At 43.0% G+C, this 21,530-nt stretch overlaps 1 protein-coding gene across 1 annotated transcript in view; it reads left to right on the top strand.

Annotated features, from left to right (window-relative positions):
* LOC119926622 (serine/Arginine-related protein 53-like) overlaps positions 1-21,530 on the top strand; it is a 260,440-nt gene that overhangs the window by 20,437 nt on the left and 218,473 nt on the right. Inside the window, exons 3-4 of the mRNA XM_038744779.1 lie at positions 4,141-4,343; positions 6,545-6,670. Of these exons, the coding sequence (XP_038600707.1) occupies positions 4,141-4,343; positions 6,545-6,670 (329 nt within the window). The remainder of the gene's footprint in view (positions 1-4,140; positions 4,344-6,544; positions 6,671-21,530) is intronic.

Raw genomic sequence — 21,530 nt, 5'->3', positions numbered from 1 at the left:
ACCATTGGTAGTAAAAGGCGTCCTGCTCTCCCTCACACAGTGTACATGTCGACTAACTGGAAAATAGCTAATTGGTGTGAGGCTCAAAGTATGTATGGTTCCTGGGAAACCGTATATGAGTGTCCATTTTAATCAGTAATATTGAATCTCTTCAGCAAGTAGAAAGATCAAAGGGCTTCTGGCCTCTAAACAGTGTCTAGTCTAGTCCTGTACTAGCTAATGACAACAATAATAAAATAATAATAATAATATTGTGGTATTTAAGCACTTACTGTGTACCAGGTGCTGTTCTAAGCACTGGGACCGTCTCTATGTGTTGCCAACTTGTCCTTCCCAAGCGCTTAGTACAGTGCTCTGCACGCAGTAAGCGCTCAATAAATATGATTGAATGAATGAATGAGGTAACTGAGGCACAGAGACAAATTAAAATATGAAAATCTTGACTGTCAGCACTTAGCACAGTGCTTGGCACATTGCAAATGCTTAGAATACCACAGTTATTATTATTAGTAGTAGTATTGCAATTTTGTATCTCGGTCTCTTTATTTCGGCCACCATTGGTAGTAAAAGGCTTCCTTCTCTCCCTCACACAGTGTACATGTCGACTAACTGGAAAATAGCTAATTGGTATGAGGCTCAAAGTATGGTTCCTGGGAAACCGTATATGAGTGTCCATTTTAATCAGTAATATTGAATCTCTTCAGCAAGTAGAAAGATCAGAGGGCTTCTGGCCTCTAAACAGTGTCTAGTCTAGTCCTGTACTAGCTAATGACAACAATGAAAAAAAAATAATAATAATATTGTGGTATTTAAGCACTTACTGTGTGCCAGGTGCTGTTCTAAGCCCTGGGACCGTCTCTATGTGTTGCCAACTTGTCCTTCCCAAGCGCTTAGTCCAGTGCTCTGCACACAGTAAGCGCTCAATAAATGCGATTGAATGAATGAATGAGGTAACTGAGGCACAGAGACAAATTAAAATATGAAAATCTTGACTGTCAGCACTTAGCGCGGAGCTTGGCACATAGCAAATCGCTTAGAATCCCGCAATTATTATTATTATTATTAGTAGTAGTAGTAGTAGTACTGCAATTTTGTATCTTGTTCTCTTTATTTTGGCCGCCATTGGTAGTAAAAGGCTTCCTTCTCTCCCTCGCACTGTGTACATGTCGACTAGCTGGAAATTAGCTAATTGGTATGAGTCTCAAAGTATGGTTCCTGGGAAACCGTATATGAGTGTCCATTTTAATCAGTAATATTGAATCTCTTCAGCAAGTAGAAAGATCAGAGGGCTTCTGGCCTCTAAACAGTGTCTAGTCTAGTCCTGTACTAGCTAATGACAACAATGAAAAAATAATAATAATAATATTGTGGTATTTAAGCACTTACTGTGTGCCAGGTGCTGTTCTAAGCCCTGGGACCGTCTCTGTGTGTTGCCAACTTGTCCTTCCCAAGCGCTTAGTCCAGTGCTCTGCACACAGTAAGCGCTCAATAAATACGATTGAATGAATGAATGAGGTAACAGGCACAGAGACAAAATATGAAAATCTTGACTGTCAGCACTTAGTGCAGCGCTGGGCACATAGCAAATGCTTAGAATCCCACAATTATTATTATTATTATTAGTAGTAGTAGTAGTATTGCAATTTTGTATCTTGTTCTCTTTTATTTTGGCCACCATTGGTAGTAAAAGGCATCCTTCTCTCCCTGCCCAGAGGTGTAGAGTGTAGTTAAAAGTATTGTGCCATGCAGCCCCGGGCCCCAGGGCATTCAGAAGACTAGACTGAGACTGAGAAGCAGCGTGGCTCAGTGGAAAGAGCCCGGGCTTTGGAGTCAGAGGTCGTGGGTTCAAATCCCGGCTCCGCCACTTGTCAGCTGGGTGACTTTGGGCAAGTCACTTCACTTCTCTGGGCCTCAGTTACCGCATCTGGAAAACGGGGATGAAGACTGTGAGCCGTGGGACAACCTGATCACCTTGTAATCTCCCCAGCGCTTAGAACAGTGCTTTGCACGTAGTTAGTGCTTAATAAATGCCATCATTATCAGATTGACCCTCCTCCATCTGACCCACTCTGCCTGGTACAACCTCACTCTGTAGATGATTGAGGGCAGGTCACCATCCTGGGAGCTTGTTGTGGGCAGGGAATGTGTCTGATGTTATAGTGTACTCTCCCAAGTGCTTAGTACGGTGCTTTGCACAAACACAGTGAACGCTTAATAAATTCATTCATTCAATCGTATTTCTTGAGCGCTTACTGTGTGCAGAGCACTGTACTAAGCGCTTGGGAAGTCCAAGTTGGCAACATATAGAGACGGTCCCTACCCAACAGCGGGCTCACAGTCTAGAAATATGATAATTATTGTTATATGTTTTCACGGAGGACTGATTTCCTCTGAATTCCCCTCTCCACCCCCCAGCCTTACCTCCTTCCCTTCCCCACAGCACCTGTATATATGTATATATGTTTTTACATATTTATTACTCTATTTTACTTGTACATATTCTATTGATTTTATTTTGTTAATATGTTTTGTTTTGTTCTCTGTCTCCCCCTTCTAGACTGTGAGCCCACTGTTGGGTAGGGACCGTCTCTATATGTTGCCAACTTGTACTTCCCAAGCGCTTAGTACAGTGCTCTGCACACAGTAAGCGCTCAATAAATACGATTGAATGAATGAATGAATGAATTTCCCTAGAGCAGTAAGGGGCCAGAGGTCCTTTCCTTACAAACGGCAGAGAACTGTCATTTTTTTTTTACTTCAGTACTCTCCAACAGTTGGATTTTTAACCTGTTTTCCTTGTTGGTGTGATTCCTATTTGAACTATTTTCAGTCTGTCCTTTCCCATCTAGACTGTGAGCTCATTGTGGGCTGGGACTATGTCTGTGATATTGTTAGATTGCCGTCTTCCAAGCACTTACTGCATTCATTCATTCGATCGTATTTATTGAGCGCTTACTGTGTGCAGAGCACTGGACTAAGCGCTTGGGAAGTCCAAGGTGGCAACATCTAGAGACAACGGTGGGCTCACAGTCTGGGAGGGGAGACAGACAACAAAACAAAACATATTAACAAAATAAAATACATAGAATAAATATGTACAAGTAAAATAAATAGTAATAAATATGTACAAACATATATGTGTATATATATATATATATATATACATACAGATGCTGTGGGGAAGGGAGGGAGGTAAGGCGGGGGGGATAGGGAGGGGGAGGAAGGGGAGAGGAAGGAGGGGGCTCAGTCTGGGAAGGCCTCCTGGAGGAGGTGAGCACACAGTAAGCGCTCAGTAAGTATGACTGACTGACTATGAGCTGCCTCCTTTTGCCCAGGGACTGGGTTTGAATCATTTTCCCTGAACCAGCCCCATATACTAACGCAGTACATATTGTGAGTACTTGACAAATGTTTGCGGTGGTAATAAATTCATTCTCTTGGGAACACTGTGGCTTAATTGATTCAATTTAAATAATCTCTCAGATCCAAAAGCAGCGTGGCTCAGTGGAAAGAGCCCGGGCTTTGGAGTCAGAGGTCATGGGTTCAAATCCCGGCTCTGCCAATTGTCAGCTGGGTGACTTTGGGCAAGTCACTTCACTTCTCTAGGCCTCAGTTCCCTCATCTGTAAAATGGGGATGAAGACTGTGAGCCCCCCGTGGGACAACCTGATCACCTTGTAACCTCCCCAGCGCTTAGAACAGTGCTTTGCACATAGTAAGCGCTTAATAAATGCCATTATTGTTATAATTATCATTATTACGTATGACTGACTGACTGTGAGCTGCTTCCTGTGGGCCAGGGACTGGGTTTGAATCATTTTCCCTGAACCAGCACCATATGTGAGCCCATTGTTGGGTAGGGACCATCTCTATATGTTGCCAACTTGTACTTCCCAAGCGCTTAGTACAGTGCTCTGCACACAATAAGCGCTCAATAAATACGATTGAATGAATGAATGAATATACTAATGCAGTACATATTGTGAGTACCTGACAAATATTTGCAGTGGTAATCAATTCATTTTCTTGGGGACACTGTGGCTTAACCGGTGAAATTCAAATAACCTCTCAATTCCCGAAAGCTACTTCTTCCACGTCAAAGAAATTGGAACCATTAACTGTCGTTTCTGTTCGACTTCAGCCTATAAACATGGGGCGTCGTTCATCAGACACGGAAGAAGAAAGTCGAAGTCGGAGAAAAAAGAAGCATCGTCGACGTTCGTCGTCAAGCAGTTCTTCGGACAATAGGACGTTCATCCATAAGAAGTCAGGCAGAAAGTCAAGGTCAAAGTCGCGATCGTGGTCGAGAGATCTTCAGTCTCGTTCACATTCTTACGAAAAAAGGTGAGCGGGACTATTTGCACTTTTCAGCGAGGAGGGAAAATCTATCCTCGTTTGCTAACCGCAGCGTGCTTTTCCGTCCTTGAAATTTTTCTGGGTTTAAAAATTCAGATTTGGGTTTTCAAAACTGTAAAGTTTTTAGTACCTTTTAATGAAGTGTACGGTGCCTTGGTAAATCGAGTTAGACGCGGTACTGGCATGTAGGTCCCCTCTGGACTGTCAGCTCGTTGTGAGCTGGGAATGTGTCTGTTTATTATTAATAATAATAATAATAATGATGATGGCATTTATTAAGCACTTACTAGGTGCAAAGCACTGTTCTAAGCGTTTATTGTTGTATCGTTGTATCGTTGTATATTGTTGTTCCCAAGCACTTAGTACAGTGCTAAGCACTCAGTAAATACGATTGAGTGAATGAAATGAATATCGTACTTTCCCAAGTGCTTAGTATCAATCAATCAATCAGTCATATTTATTGAGCACTTATTGTGTGCAGAGCACTGTACTAAGTGCTTGGGAAGTACAAGTTGGCAACATCAGTGCTTTGCACACGGTAAGCGCTTAGTAGAATGGATGAATGAATGAACACATTTCAAGGTGAAAGAGATGAGAAGAAACCTCTACATGTAATTCATTTATTATATCTGTAATTTATTTATTTATTTATTTATAATAATGTCTGTCTCCCCCTCTAGACTGTGAGCTCATTGTGGGCAGGAATGTCTCCGTTTGTTGTTATAATGTACTCTCCCAAGTGCTTAGTACAGTGCTTTGCACACAGTAAGCGCTCAGTACATATGACTGAATGAATGAATGAGCAAACATATTTCAAGGTGAAGGAGATGAGAAGAAACCTCTACCTGTAATTTATTTATTTATTTATATTAATGTCTGTCTCCCTTCTCTGTGCCTGTTACCTCATCTGTAAAATGGGGATTAAGACTGTGAACCCCCCATGGGACAACCTGATCACCTTGTAGCCTCCCCAGCGCTTAGAACAGTGCTTTGCACATAGTAAGTGCTTAATAAATGCCATTATTATTATTATTATTATCTCCCCCTCTAGACAGTGAGCTCATTGTGGGCAGGAATGTGTCCGTTTGTTGTTATAGTGTACTCTCCCAAGTGCTTAGTACAGTGCTTTGCACACAATAAGCACTCAGTACATATGCGTGAAACCTCTTTGCCTTAAATAGGCATTTAGAATCTGAGAGATATTGACATCAGGCCCTACCTCCTTCTCCTCCCCACAGCACCTGTATATAATAATAATAATAATAATAATAATAATAATAATAATAATAATAATTATGATGATGATGGCATTTACAAAGCGCTTACTGTGTGCAAAGCACTGTTCTAAGCACTGGGGAGATTACAAGGTGATCAGGTTGTCCCACGGGGGGCTCACAGTCTTAATCCCCATTTTACAGATGAGGTAACTGAGGCACGGAGAAGTGAAGTGACTTGCCCAAAGTCACACAGCTGACAATTGGTGGGGCCGGGATTTGAACCCATGACCTCTGACTCCAAAGCCCGGGCTCTTTCCACTGAGTCACGCTGCTTCTCCATGTTTGTGGAGACTCTCCATATATATTCTCCATATATGTTTGTATAGATTTATTACTCTTTTTTACTTGTACATATTTACTATTCTATTTATTCTGTTAATGATGTGCATTTAGCTTGAATTCTGTTTGTTCTGATGACTTGACACCTGAACACATGTTTTGTTTTGTTGTCTGTCTCCCCCTTCTAGACTGTGAGCCCGCTGTTGGGTAGGGACCGTCTCTATATGTTGCCAACTTGTACTTCCCAAGCGCTTAGTCCAGTGCTCTGCGGACAATAAGCGCTCAATAAATACAATTGAATGAATGAATTAATAAACAAGAAGCAGCATGGCTCAGTGGAAAGAGCCCAGGCTTTGGAGTCAGAGGTCATGGCTCCACCAATTGTCAGCTGTGTGACTTGGGCAAGTCACTTAACTTCTCTGTGCCTCAGTTACCTCATCTGTAAACTGGGGATTAAGACTGTGAGCCCCACGTGGGACAACCTGATCACCTTGTATGCTCCCCAGCGCTTAGAACAGTGCTTCGCACATAGTAAGTGCTTAATAAATGCCATTATTATTAAACAGTTGAATAGGAAATGGCTAATTATTCTGTTTAAATAGAATCACTCGTAATCTCTATTAAACATTTCAGACGCAGACACCGCTCCAGTAGCAGCTCTTCTTATGGGTCCAGAAGAAAACGCAGCCGAAGCCATTCGAGGGGGCGGGGCCGATCTCACCGATCACAGAGATCAAGGTCCAAAAGCAGAGTGAGGAGGTATGGTGACGTTTTTCATTCATTCATTCAATTCATTCAGCCGTATTTATTGAGCGCTCACTGTGTGCAGAGCACACAGTAAAAATGAAAATGGCAGAAAGAAAGAAAATGGCAGAACTGTCCGTCTCTCCGAACTTCAGGGTCATTGTGAGAATCAGTGACCTAAATGAGCTGTAAAATGCCCAAGTCACTCCCAGCAGTATTTTGATGTAGGAATGCAGAGCACACAGTAAAAATGAAAATGGCAGAAAGAAAGAAAATGGCAGAACTGCCTGCCTGTCCTAACTTCGGGGTCATTGTGAGAATCAGTGACCTAAATGAGCCGTAAAATGCCCAAGTCACTCCCAGCAGTAATTTGGTGTAAGACTGCACTAGTTGGGGAAATTCCCTTTGGAGCTTCTGCTACCGTTGCCCTGGGAATTTTTATTTGGTTTTGTGGGGGAAGCTTATGCGTGGTCTTCGAGGGCTTCCCCTTGTACATATTTGTACATGTTTGTACGTATTTATTACTCTATTTATTTATTTTACTTGTACCTATCTATTCTATTTTATTTTGTTAGTATGTTTGGTTTTGTTCTCTGTTTCCCCCTTCTAGACTGTGAGCCCACTGTTGGGTAGGGACTGTCTCTGTATGTTGCCAGCTTGTACTTCCCAAGCGCTTAGTACAGTGCTCTGCACACAGTAAGCGCTCAATAAATACGATTGATTGATTGATTGATTCCCTCTTGTGCTGCAACCAGCCCGACTTAGAACAAAGAAGATGAGGGTGTCCATTTAAAAAATGGTGCCGGCACTTGGAGTGTGTGCTTTAGTTTTGACTCTCAGTAGGTGCACTTGAAACCCATTTGGAGCTCTGAGGTAAAATTTACAGTAATATTTAGACTTCCATCTTCCTCTCTTCATTTCACTGTCTTTTCACTGTCATCTGTCCTTCTACTAACCTGCTCTCCCCCAATATTGTCGTCATATTTTAGAGAAGCAGCATGGCTCAGTGGACAGAGCCCGGGCTTGGGAGCCAGTGGTCATGGGTTCTGATCCCAGCTCTGTCACTTGTCAGCTGTGTGACTTTGGGCAAGTCACTTCACTTCTCTGGGCCTCAGTTCCCTCATCTGTAAAATGGGGATGAAGACTGTGAGCCCTCTGTGGGACATCCTGATCACCTTGTAACCTCCCCAGCACTTAGAACAGTGGCTGGCTGTTCCGATGAGGAAACAGGCACAGAGAAGTGAAGTGACTTGCCCAGTCACCCAGCTGACAAGTGGCAGAGCCGGGATTAGAACCCATGACCTCTGGCTCCCAAGCCCGGGCTCTTTCTACTGAGCCATGGCTCACAGTCTAGAAGCGGGGAGGCAGACAACAAAACAAAGCAAAACAAGTAGATGGGCATCAATAATGTCAATATAAGTAAGTAGAATTATAGATAAATCAATCAATCAATCGTATTTATTGAGCGCTTACTGTGTGCAGAGCACTGTACTAAGTACTTGGGAAGTACAAGTTGGCAACATCTAGAGACAGTCCCTACCCAACAGTGAGCTCACAGTCTAGAAGGGGGAGACAGAGAACAAAACCAAACATATTAACAGAATAAAATAAATAGAATAGATATGTACAAGTAAAATAAATAAATAAATAGAGTAATAAATATGTACAAAAATATATATGTATATACAGATGCTGTGGGGAAGGGAAGGAGGTAAGACGGGAGGGATGGAGAGGGGGACGAGGGGGAGAGGAAGGAAGGGGCTCAGTCTGGGAAGGCCTCCTGGAGGAGGGGAGCTCTCAGTAGGGCTTTGAAGGGAGGAAGAGAGCTAGCTTGGCGGATGGGCAGAGGGAGCGTATTCCAAGCCACGGGGATGACGTGGGCTGGGGGTCGATGGCGGGACAGGCGAGAACGAGGCACGGTGAGGAGATTAGTGGCAGAGGAGCGGAGGGTGCGGGCTGTGCTGGAGAAGGAGAGAAGGGAGGTGAGGTAGGAGGGGGCAAGGGGATGGACAGCCTTGAAGCCCAGGGTGAGGAATTTCTGCCTGATGTGCAGATTGATTGGTAGCCACTGGAGATTTTTGAGGAGGGGAGTAACATGCCCAGAACGTTTCTGGACAAAGACAATCCGGGCAGCAGCGTGAAGTATGGATTGAAGTGGGGAGAGACACGAGGATGGGAGATCAGAGAGGAGGCTGACGCAGTAGTCCAGACGGGATAGGATGAGAGCTTGAACAAGCAGGGTAGCGGTTTGGATGGAGAGGAAAGGGCGGATCTTGGCAATGTTGCGGAGCTGAGACTGGCAGGTTTTGGTGACGGCTTGGATGTGAGGGGTGAACGAGAGAGCGGAGTCGAGGATGACACCAAGGTTGCGGGCTTGTGAGACGGGAAGGATGGTAGTGCCATCAACAGTGATGGGAAAGTCAGGGAGAGGGCAGGGTTTGGGAGGGAAGACAAGGAGTTCAGTCTTGGACATGTTGAGTTTTAAGTGGCGGGCAGACATCCAGATGGAGATGTCCTGAAGGCAGGAGGAGATGCGAGCCTGGAGGGAGGGGGAGAGAGGAGGGGCAGAGATGTAGATTTGGGTGTCATCAAAATAGCGATGATAGTTGAAGCCGTGGGAGTGAAAGAGGTCACCAAGGGAGTGAGTGTAGATCGAGAACAGAAGGGGACCGAGAACTGAACCTTGGGGAACCCCCACAGTAAGGGGATGGGAGGGGGAGGAGGCCTGCAAAAGAGACTGAGAATGAACGACCGGAGAGAGGAGAACCAGGAGAGGACGGAGTCTGTGAAGCCAATGTTGGCTAGCGTGTTGAGGAGAAGGGGGTGGTCCATAGTGTCAAAGGCAGCTGAGAGGTCGAAGAGGATTAGGATAGAGTAGGAGCCGTTGGATTTGGCAAGCAGGAGGTCATTGGTGACCTTTGAGATGGCAGTTTCCGTGGAATGTAGGGGATGGAAGCCAGACTGGAGGGCGTTAAGGAGAGAGTTGGTGTTGAGGAATTTGAGGCAGCGCGTGTAGACGACTCATTCAAGGAGTTTGGAAAGGAATGGTGGGAGGGAGATGGGGCGATAACTAGAAGGTGAGGTGGGGTCAAGAGAGGGTTTTTTTAGGATGGGAGAGACATGGGCATGTTTGAAGGCAGAGGGGAAGGAACCAGTGGAGAGTGAGCCGTTGAAGATGGAAGTAAAGGAGGGGAGAAGGGACGGAGCAAGAGATTTCATGAGATGAGAGGGAATTGGGTCAGAAGCACAGGTGGCCGGAGTAGCACTTGAGAGGAGGGAGGAGAGTTCCTCTGAGGATACCGCTGGGAAGGATGGGAGAGTAGCACAGAGTGTTGAGAGCCGGGGGGTTGGAGAAGGGGCAGGGGGGGAGTGACTTTGGGGAGGTCGGACCTGATGGATTTAATTTTGTTAATGAAGTAGGAGGCCAGATCGTTGTGGGTGAGGGAAGCAGGAGGGGGAGGAACCGGGGGCCTGAGAAGTGAGTTGAGTGTACGGAAGACCTGACGGGGATGATGACCATGGGTGTCAATAAGGGAGGAGAAATAGTTTTGTCTGGAAGAGGAGAGGGCTGAGTTAACGCAGGAAAGGATAAACTTGAAGTGAATGAGTTTGGCATGGTGTTTAGACTTTCACCGGCAGCGTTCGGCAGCTCGAGCATAAGAGCGAAGGAGGTGGACAGTGGCAGTGATCCAGGGCTGTGGGTTAGTGGTACGGTTTGCCCACTGTTGGGTAGGGACTGTCTCTATATGTTGCCAACTTGCACTTCCCAAGTGCTTAGTGCAGTGCTCTGTACACAGTAAGCGCTCAATAAATACGATTGATTGATTGATTGATTGAGAGCGGCAAAGGGAAAGGGGAGTGAGTGAATCTAGCTGAGTAGAAAGGGTAGAGTTGAGAGCAGTAATCTGATCATCAGGACTGGGTAGAGAGGAGAGGGAGGTGAGGTGGGGTGTGAGGTGCTCAGAAAGATGGATGGGGTCAAGAGAGCGGAGATCTCTGTGAGGGAGTAATATGGATTTGCAGGGGAAAGGAGTGTGAGTGAGGAGGCAGGTGAGAAGACCCTGTGCAAGAAATGACTTGCCCAGGGTCACACAGCAAACAAGTGGCGGAGCCAGGATGAGTACCCACGTCTTTTGACTCCCAAGCCCGGGCTGTTGCCACTAGGCCATGCTGCTTCTCTATTTGGTGGGCAAAGTCTTATATTGTACTCTCTCAAGTGCTTGGTATATTGCTCTACACTCAGTAAGTGCTAAATGAATACAGTTGATCGAGTGATAATCCAAGATTCAGATAAGCTTTCTTAAAATGCCAGGGCGGTAAAAATTGTTGGGATGCATCAACAATCCAACTACCCTGACTTCTAAGTGACAAAAAAGATGTGGTTTAGTAAGAAACCACTCCTCAGTCTGGAAAAAAACCCCAGAATCTGCATTATCAGATGGAATGATTTGCTGTGGGGACTTGGATTGTATATTGAAGGTAATGCTGCTTACATGCTTGTACACCAATTTATTGCCTGCGGTAACTGTTTTTTTGTGCCAGATTTAGAAAGGAAAGGTAAGGTCATAGAAAAATGCGTGCCTCTCAACCAGTTTAATTTCGCTCATTCCATAAAGTTTCCTCTGTTTGTAGTTTCTATTACATCATGTAATTGGTTTTAGTACAGAGGCTGGTATGTGTAAATTCTTGATGGCTTCTTTTGATTCTACAGTCTGTTTTCCTCAAGCTAACTTCACTTTTGGTATCCAAATAAATTTTAAATCAGCCCAAAAAAGTATTCCAGTGATTGCTTTTAATGAAAGGGCTTTTGAGCCAACTGTAGCCTCTCATTGTATGGTGCGTTACTTGCTGCAATTTGCAAACTGAATTTATCAAAGAAAGGAAACCTCTTACTATCTAATGTTGGGAATCCTATTCTCATTTTTATGTTTTACTCTTTTCTCCTCTCTGTTTTGTAACTTTAGGCGTTGATATGCCCATATCTCATTTCATTTTCATCTCCGTAATTTTTTTTCCATTTCCCCAATGAATCAGTTGCCAACACTGACCACTTCCTGTGGATTGAGGATGCGACAATGGGTTCACTTTTCTTTTCTTGCCTATCCGGGACTTGGAATAATACAGTGTGCTACAACCATGTCCCAGAGACCTATCGAGTGCAGCTGGTGTCCAGTGGTTGAGGGATTTGAAGTGCCGAACTCACTCGTGAACCAGACATTCCCACATGAATTCTTTGTGCTGTTATTGAATCTCTGGGCCGACTGCCATGAATCTTTATTCATTAGGTAGGGGCATATTTGCTTCTGATTCAAGAACTAGAGAAGCCGAAGGCCTTTGTGAGTATGGCATGAGATTATCATAGATTTAGGTAAGTGAGCTCTTTAAGGCAGACTTCTCTCTCTGTTTATGGAACGGGGGAGAGAGTCTCATTGGGAGTTTTTTCTCAGTTGATTATTAGTCTATAAGCAGTGACTACTGTGCTCCCTTTCTTCACACGGCTTCTTTTTACACAGATTCTCAGTCGCCTGGTTTGTTAGCCACAAGACATTCATAAATCATGGATTCTGATTTACAGTTACGCAGTTAGATGCGCGTGACGTGAGCAGAAATATGCATGACTATGTACTCTGGGGACTGGGAAAGAAAGGTGCCTAAAGCTGCCTTGGCTATCCAGGGAGACAGGGAGTTTGGATGTGTACTTCCATCCAAATTCTGCTCCTTCCCGTCATCCTTCGCCACTTCCTCCCCTCCCCCTCTCCCTGCCCCCCAAATTCCTTGTATCGGGAATGCCGGCCCTGAGCTTTCGTAGTTCCGTTAGTACCAGGGACACATCCTAGAATCTGAAAAGAGTGTCCGGTGTTTTAGGTCGATTTGGGAACGCGTCTACCAACTCTGTTACATTGCACTCCCCCAAGCGCTTAGTACAGCACTTTGCACACATTAAGTACTTAATAAACGTGGTTGATTGATCGATTACTTTTAGGGGTCAGGAAAAGAAAGCGGGATTAAGTACGGATATGTCTTGAAGGCCTGAAAGAGCCTCTCCTCTCTCACCACCTCCCCTTCACCTTTTCCTGTCTATTTGATACTATCTTTTTTCAGATTGCATCCCCAATATAGAGTGAAACAGAGTGGTAGTATTGGATTTATACATTAGTTATTTAACAGTCTTGTAATTAAATGATAGAGTTCATTAAAGTGGGGAGTAATGTTGGAAAACAGATGTTTCTTCTTCCTTGTATAATTTAGTTTTTATTTTGATTCCCATTTTGGCAGTGATCTGAATCCTAACGCAGTTAAAATTAATAATGCAGTTGCTTAGATTAAGGAGAATGCTCTCTTCTTGGCTGTTGGCTTGCAAGGGAACTGTTTTACCCCCAAGTTGGAAATTTGACCTCCCTTCTGTCTGGACTCCTGGAAAGTTACAAGCATTAATGAGAGTGTTTTATTACCTTCAGTGGGTTTCACCTTGTTACCCCCAAGTTGCTTTTCCCTGCCTATTTCATGGAAGGTTACAAGCATTAATGAGAGTGCTTTATTACCTTCAGTGGGGTCACCTTGTTACCCCCAAGTTGCTTTTCCCTGCCTATTTCTTATCTTTCTTTCTCTTTCTTCCACAGTAGGTGCCTATCTCTCTCTCCATGCGATTATCCATCCTCATTTTTAGGAAAGATGATAATTTAGAGAGGAAAAAAAAGGAAAATTGTCAGATACCTTTTCGCCCTACCATAACTTAATTAGGTTTAACTTAACCTGCACTTGTTGCCTCTCCCTTGAATTATTCCTTTAAAATTCCATATTTTCCCAGGGACAATTTTCCGAGAGTGCTTCGTTTCCTTTTCAGTACAGTAAACTTAGAGAATTTCGTTTCTGTTATGAAACAGGTTAGCTGGGAAAGAAGTAATCCAGTCTCACAAAATCCACTGGGTTCTGAGCCCAATTCAGGGCGAGGAAGGGATAAGCGTGTGTTGCTTTTTGGCTGACTATAGCATGGGAGAAGGAAGTGTTCCAAATATAGTACTGTGGGGTTGTTTTTGGTAATATTTCTCTTCAACCACTGCCCCGTAGACAATGTAATTTGGTATTTCACTTTAAAAAAGCCTTTTATTTGTGGCGAACCCATTTTCAACTCAGAATTATTCTCCTACATTACAAGGCAATTCACAAGGCTAGTGAAGCTTGATAAGGTCCCAGAATCCTAACAGTGAACACTTGAATCTCAACATCAGCCCTCTTCCTAATGATTTTCATTTTTCTTCCCGATCCACACCACTCCTCCCCACCCCTCTGGTTCTCTGGTTAGAGAAGCAGCATGGCTTAGTGGAAAGAGCACGGGTTTGGGAGTCAGAAGGTCGTGGCTTCTAATCCCGGCTCTGCTGTTTGTCAGTTGTGTGACCTTGGGCAAGTCACTTAACTTCTCTGGGCCTGTTACCTCAACTGTAAAATGGGGATGAAGACTGTGAGCCCCCTGTGGGACAACCTGATCACCTTGTAACCTCCCCAGCGCTTAGAACAGTGCTTTGCACATAGTAAGCACTTAATAAATGCCATCATTATTAACTTAACGCAGAGTGGCTTGGTGGTAAGAGCATGGGCCTTGGAGTCGGAGGTCACGGGTTCAAATCCCGGCTCTCCCACTTGTCAACTGTGTGACTTCGGGCAAGTTGCTTAACTTCTCTGTGCCTCAGTTACCTCATCTGTAAAATGGGGATGAAGACTGTGAGCCCCCCGTGGGGCAACCTGATCACCTTGTAACCTCCCCAGCGCTTAGAACAGTGCTTTGCACATAGTAAGCGCTTAATAAATGCCATCATTATTATTAGTATTATTCCCCTTGCCTCAGTGACCTCATCTGTAAAATGGGGATGAAGACTGTGAGCCCCACATGGGACAACCTGGTTTAAATCCCGGCTCCACCACTCGTCAGCTGTGTGACTTTGGGCGTGTCACTTAACTTCTCTGTGCCTCAGTTACCTCATCTGGAAAATGGGGATTAAGTCTGTGAGCCCCCCATGGGACAACTTGATTACCTTGTATCTACCCCAGCGCTTAGAACAGTGCTTTGCACATAGTAAGGGCTTAATAAATGCCATCATCATCATTATTATTATTATTGTATCTACCCCAGCGCTTAGAACAGTGCTCAGGACATAGTAAGCGCTTAACAAATGCCATTATTATTATTATTATTATTATTATTCTGTCTGTATACAGTAGCAGTCTTTCATTGGCATAACTTTTCGAAACACAGGATTTTATTGAGTGCTTTCCAAACTCAGTTGATTTTCTTCGGTTGTCCGTAGATGTGACTTTTTGAACGATAGGAGAGGAGGATGGTTCTCCAAGAGAATTTACGAGTGTGACCTGGAGACTTGAACCTGGACCTCTAACTCTGTGGTGATCTAGTTTTGCAGAATACCATTCGATTTCTAAAACGGAAGGATACCAGAGTGTGGTGGGATATGAATAGATTGGGAAAGATAAGCTGTTGGGAAAAAAAAAGTCCGCTTCTTACATTTCATCCTCACTTGTTTCTTATTTGGGGGCACTTGATTCTGATTTAGGATCGTACTTGAAAGTTGTTGCCCTGTAAAAATATGGGATAAAATGCTGCTGTTTAAATCGTATTTAAAAACTTATGTGGCCCGGGAGGTCATCTTGTGCTGAAAGTTAGGCAACACTGGGGGAGAAAACGGGGGAATAGAACGTCTATCTTTGATTTAAAAGAAAATTACACGTTTGGCAGGTGTGGTTCATTTCTCTCTTTTCAAAGTGGATTCCATCCACTTTTTCACTGACATACTGTGTTTTCTTTTGTCCCAGGAGATAAGAAACAGTGCATATATATTTATTTATTTTATTTAGGACATACCTTTAAAGTCAAGAAGTGAGGCTGCCTGGTAATGCTATAAATTTAAAACTGTCCTGCAGCAAGACAGTATGATGCAAATATGACTTAATAAGATCACAAACTGAATTTCAGTGAAACAACCAAGATTTACATTAAATTAGGCATTTTAAAACCGATTTAGTTTGTTTTACTGAGCATTTGCTTAATAACATTTCGTCCTTTTGCAATCTTTTTAAAGACAATAATTCGTCTGTGAAATGCAGGCACGTCTTCAGCAGAAAAATTGAAAGCAGCAGCTCACTTTCTGAAGCCACACATAGAGCGATATAAAGGAATATTTCAGCTCTACAAAATTTAATAAATCATCCCATTTCCTAATTTGATCATATTAGATGCTGATGTGGAAGAAGCATTTCAAATACCATCTCCTCATTAATATACATCAGTCTGGGGAATAGAATGGAATACTTATGCAGAGATGTCACAGTTACTGTTTCTTAGTTTACTAAGTGGAACAGGTTGATGCGATGCTGGGTGCTATTTGTCAATGTCTTGTTAAAATGGTTTGGGTCGAGTTATGGAGTCCAGAAAGACGGCGGCTGATAAATCAAAAGTGGATTGAGTGGACAGGAGGCAGTGATTGATACTGTGACAGGATATGAAGAAAGGAATCTTGATACAAGCATGCATGATATTGAATATGAGAAGGAAAATGGCCCTGGAGTATGGATATTATTCAAGGAAATGAGAATAATAATATCAGCTTGAAAAAATTGCTAGGTGAAGATTAGGACAGTTCTTATTAGAGCAGAATACTTCGCCAGAATACTAGAGCTGAAATTATGTAAAATGTATGTGAATAGAATATTTTAGGTGATGGCTGAAAACTCTAAATGTTAGGTTAAAATACCCTCAATGGTTATTTTTCTCCTCACGTTAATTACAAAATTGACTTTTCCTAAACATCTGGACTCCTAATTTAATTTTTCAGTTTCTCTTATGTTGTAATGGTTGTTCAATTTATTTATGAGTTGATAGAATTGTAGAATTTAGTGTTTTGTGGTCTCGGACTGCATTTAGCTTCCTTGTCAAGTGGCTTTGACTTAGCCTAAATTTTAAATCAAAACTGACATTATTTAATGATTTTCAACATCTTCCAGTGCAGTAATTTAAATGGCCAATGATAGGTAAGTTCTTCCATAAAGATCAAGATCGAATAAGTGAATTTTTTTTTTTCTAGATTCCCAGTGAAGTGTTTTTGGCTACCAGGAAGCTTAGTGGGAGGCTTTTGATCAAACTGACTTATTTTGTTCTTCTGCATAACTAGGGAGAACTTGTTTTTACTCCTTTGGAGTTCTGTCTGTGACAGATGGATAATGGGTTCTTTGGAAATGTGATCACTTAATTGTGTGGTTTCAGTTCTTTTAGGGGAAGAGTAGCAAAGTACCTGCCCAGTGTCCTTCTTGCAAGGACTCAAAACATGCCCCCCTTAGGTGCTCTTCTTTTTTTATAACAACTCAGATGGAAATGTAAAACTTTTCATTAAACATGATAAAAGAGAACATTTTCAATTTGACCATTTCACTTCTTCATTTTTATAAAGTAGGTCTGTGAATAGTAGTTTGTCATCTTTTATTTTTCTGGAGCCTCAGGTGACATCCTGAGGTCACCTCAGGCTTCCATAGCACTCAGTGTGAAAACTTCTGGATGACACTAAAGATGCATTTTAAAGTTTCAAACTCTGACAGTGGTAAACTGACACCCGATGAGACCCAAAGTGGAGTGACTTTCGGAGCCTTGAGTTTATTGTGGTGGTTGTTCTTCTTTGGTTTTAAAACCATACATTCATAAGCGTAGCATGCCTGCTTTGAAGGGCTGGAAAATCCTTGCTCAGGGCCGCGGTATGACTGATTTTGGAGTATTTGCTCTGAGAGACTGTTTTCATGACAGAGTTTTAAAAAATAGAAACAAACACTCAAGCCACAGTGCTTTCTACAGAGTGGTTTTTATGGTTTTCCCTAAATCTCCAGTGGGCCAAGCCGTGTTGTTAGTAAGAATGCAGAAATTATTCTAATATTGTTGTGACTATAATCATCATGTATAATTCGTTAATGTGCACATCTGTCAGTCCTTGAGCAGGATTGATTGTTGTACACCCCATTCGTGTTCACCGATTCCGGTCATGTGCAAGTGGCTTAATCCAGTTTCTTCTCTGACCCCACCGTTATGGAGCCTGCTTCTTGTGCTTTGATTAATAATAATAATAATAATGGCATTTATTAAGCACTTACTATGTGCAAAGCGCTGTTATAAATGCTGGGGAGTGTACAAGGCGATCAGGTTGTCCCATGGGGAGCTCACAGTCTTAATCCCCATTTTACAGATGAGGTAACCGAGGCACAGAGAAGTGAAGTGACTTGCCCAAAGTCACACAGCTGACATTGAACCCATGACCTCTGACTCCAAAGCCCAGGCTCTTTCCACTGAGCCACGCTGCTTCTCTGCGTGATTACAGATAGTAGATGTCTTAGAGGGGATTTTTTGGTTTCATTTCTTTTTTCTTATGATATTTGTAAGCGCTTGCTATGCGCCAGGCGCTGTACTAAGCTCTGAGGTAGATACGAGTTCATCTCCCTCGTGGAGTTTACGGTCTTCATCCCCGTTTTACAGATGAGGTAACTGTGGCACAGAGAAGTGAGGTGAGTTGCCCAGGGTCACACAGGAAATGAGGATCCAGATCTTTCTGACTCGTGAGCCTGTGCGCTGTCCACTTGGCCACACTGAAGTCGAGATGCAGCTTTTCCCTCTTGATCTGCCCCCTTTTTTTCAAAGGGCCTGCCCCAAACTGATTACCCACTGTGTCCAGTTAGAACAGTGCTTTGCACATAGTAAGCGCTTAACAAATGTCATCATTATTATTATTCATCTGGGCTCCCCGCTGCACTCCAGACTTCGGCAGCTCCATTTTGGTTGGCTTGCCTAGAGAAAGTGCTACTTGGTACAACTCTAATCAATCAATCAATCAATCAATCGTATTTATTGAGGGCTTACTGTGTGCAGAGCACTGTACTAAGTGCTTGGGAAGTCCAAGCTGGCAGCATATAGAGACAGTCCCTACCCAACAGTGGGCTCACAGTCTAAAAGGGGGAGACAGAGAACAAAACCAAACATACTAACAAAATAAAATAAATAGAATAGATGGATGTAAGATTGCTTGAATCAATCATTCATTCATTCAGTCAGTCATTCATTCAGTTGTATTTATTATTATTATTATTATTATTAATAATACCAATAATGATGGTATTTGCTAAGCGCTTGCGATGTGCCAAGCACTGTTCTAAGCACTGGGGTAGGTCCAAGGTGATCAGGTTGTCCCACAGTCTTAATCTCCGTTTTGCAGATGAGGTAACTCAGGCACAGACAAGTTAAGTGACTTGCCCAAAGTCACACAGTGGCAAAGTAGTGATTAGAACCCGTGACCTCTGACTCCCAAGCCTGTGCTCTTTCCACTGAGCCACGCTGCTTCTCTATTCAGCACTTACTGTGTGCACTAAGCGCTTAGGAATGAACAGTACAACGATCAAGAGTGACAATCCCTGTCCACAACGAGCTCACAGTCTAGAGAGGGGGAGAGACAGACATCAGTACAAATAAATAAAATTACAGATTACATAGGTGCTGTGGGGCTGGGAGAGCGGGGAAGAGCAAAGTCAGGGTGACACAGAAGGGAGAGGAAGATGAGGAAATAAAGGCTCTTTTATATCCCATAGTCAGTGCTTAGAAGAGTGCTTTGAAAGAGCTTAATAAATGCCATCATTATTATTATTATCTAGAAGCAGAATCCTCAACAGCTCCTACCTGTTACTCAGTTTAGCATGGAAGCTAATGAGCACGTTGTGCAAAAATGAAGGTCTTCTTTTCCTGTGTGACTGTCCAAGTAAGTAGTAGAATTTACCGTCTGCCCACTGAGTAAAATGTGCTCTACTGGGACATTGCATGGGATGTAGAAAACAAGGATCACTTTGCCCGCCCACACATATATTCTGAGGGAGATATACATAAAATTATTTTATTTACAGAAATCGAATGCACAGTTGAATACGTGTTGCTAGAAAGGATAGCTTCTAGTATCAGATATCCAATTTCTCACTTTGGAAATTGGCCTCCCACGTATTAAAACCGAGATCTATAATTCTGGGCCGTGAAGTTTAAACCAGCCGACTGATTTCTGTATTCAGCATTGTTCCTGTAAAGACAGTAATAGAATTGCTCTCAAATGTGCCTGTTTCCTCTCTTATATCTTGTGAGTTTAAAGTTTTGAGGTCTGTGGTGTCAAAGTCTGCTAATACTTCCAAAAGAATCAAAATAGAAATTGGCCAGTCGGCGGTATAATCCACTGAAACTAGCGCGGTTTCTATTGAGAACACATGCTTAAAACTTGAGTGATCACGGAAATTAGACGATGCCAGCTTACATTCGATCTGCTAGTACAGTGCTCTGCACTCAGTAAGCACACCATAAATATGATTGAATCTATATTGAATGAATATATATTGAATATCTATCTATATATATATATATATATATATATATTGAATGAAGGAATATATATTTCTCCTGAACTTTCTGCTTAGCTGCTCAGATTTTAAGTTGTAAGTTCAGTCTGTCTTGTAGTTTTTTAGTATGTTATATTCTGTAATGGTAGAACTCACGTAGGAGAAGAACTATAGCCGATCTAATCATCTTCTATTTGCCTCAGTGGGTAGAGCACATAGTATAAGCAGAGAAATCAATTATAATAATGATAAGAATAACAAGGAGCATATAGGCAGTGACAGTTTTAATTGCAGAAAGCCCGGTATAATTTCCCAGTTTCAAAGATGATGTTAATGATTGGGTAATTCTATCACTGTGCATATCCGACTGTTAAGACTGATAGCTGATCAATACTTCCTTCAACAGAATTGTTGTGTCAAGTCTGTTGCAGCTGCTCCTCTCGATGCCTGAGCTATTTTAATTTCTCCCTCTTTTTATGTCTCAGTTGTCTAAAGTCTTGTTCATAGACAGTTACACAGTTTTTAATTGCTGAGTGCCAGATTGGCCTAGGCTTTGCTGCTATCTCGCAACTGTGTATGGCTATGTGATTTTACTTCAACGTATCTTTAAAATATTTTCTCCTTTCTCCTGTTTTTTTTTTGTTATTGGTTTGTTTACAGTTCCATGTTTCAGCTCACCATAAAGTGGTGGTTTGAGTATTTTGCTATCATCTCGTCCAGTGAAGGTGTGACGTGTTGAGCTTTTCTTTGGTGCTGGCGAACTGATTTCCCTCTTTGTCTTCTAATAATAATAATGATGATGGTATTTGTTAGGCGCTTACCATGTGTGAAGCACTGTTCTAAGTGCTGGGGGGGATACACGGTGATCAGGTTGTCCCATGTGGGGCTCACAGTCTTAATCCCGATTTGACAGACGAGGGAACTGAGGCACAGAGAAGTTAAGTGGCTTGCCCAAAGTCACACAGCTGACAAGTGGTGGAGTCGGGATTAGAACCCATGACCTCTGACTCCCAAGCCTGTGCTCTTTCCACTGAGACACGCTGCTTCTCGGAGCCACACTGCTTCTTTAGTGTTGTCATTTGATGTTTACTAGGATAGGTCGGTGGCCCAGGTGGGACTGCTGTGGAAGTGTGATGTGGTGCATGTGTGAAAGTTTGCCCGTCTCCATCACTTGTCTGCTGTGTGACCTTGGGCCAGCCATTTCACTTCTCTTTGCCTCGGTGACCTCATCTGTAAAATGGGTGGTAGCGGACAAAAAAAGCCAACATGAAGTTGGAGAAAATTGGTGGACATTTTTTGAGGCTGGTGGTAAGAAGATTTTGCTTGTAAAGGAGGGAAATGGGTAACCGTCCCAGTTTTCTGAAGAGAGAAAAGACGTGTGCTGGGCCAAGGTGATCAGGTTGTCCCACATGGGGCTCACAGTCTGAGTCCTCATTTTACAGATGAGGTAACTGAGGCCCAGAGA

The sequence above is a fragment of the Tachyglossus aculeatus genome, chromosome 1, assembly GCF_015852505.1.
Source record: "Tachyglossus aculeatus isolate mTacAcu1 chromosome 1, mTacAcu1.pri, whole genome shotgun sequence".
Taxonomy (NCBI): domain Eukaryota; kingdom Metazoa; phylum Chordata; class Mammalia; order Monotremata; family Tachyglossidae; genus Tachyglossus; species Tachyglossus aculeatus.
The sequence above is the reverse complement of the archived record's forward strand: the minus strand, read 5'-3'. Positions and strand labels throughout refer to the sequence as shown.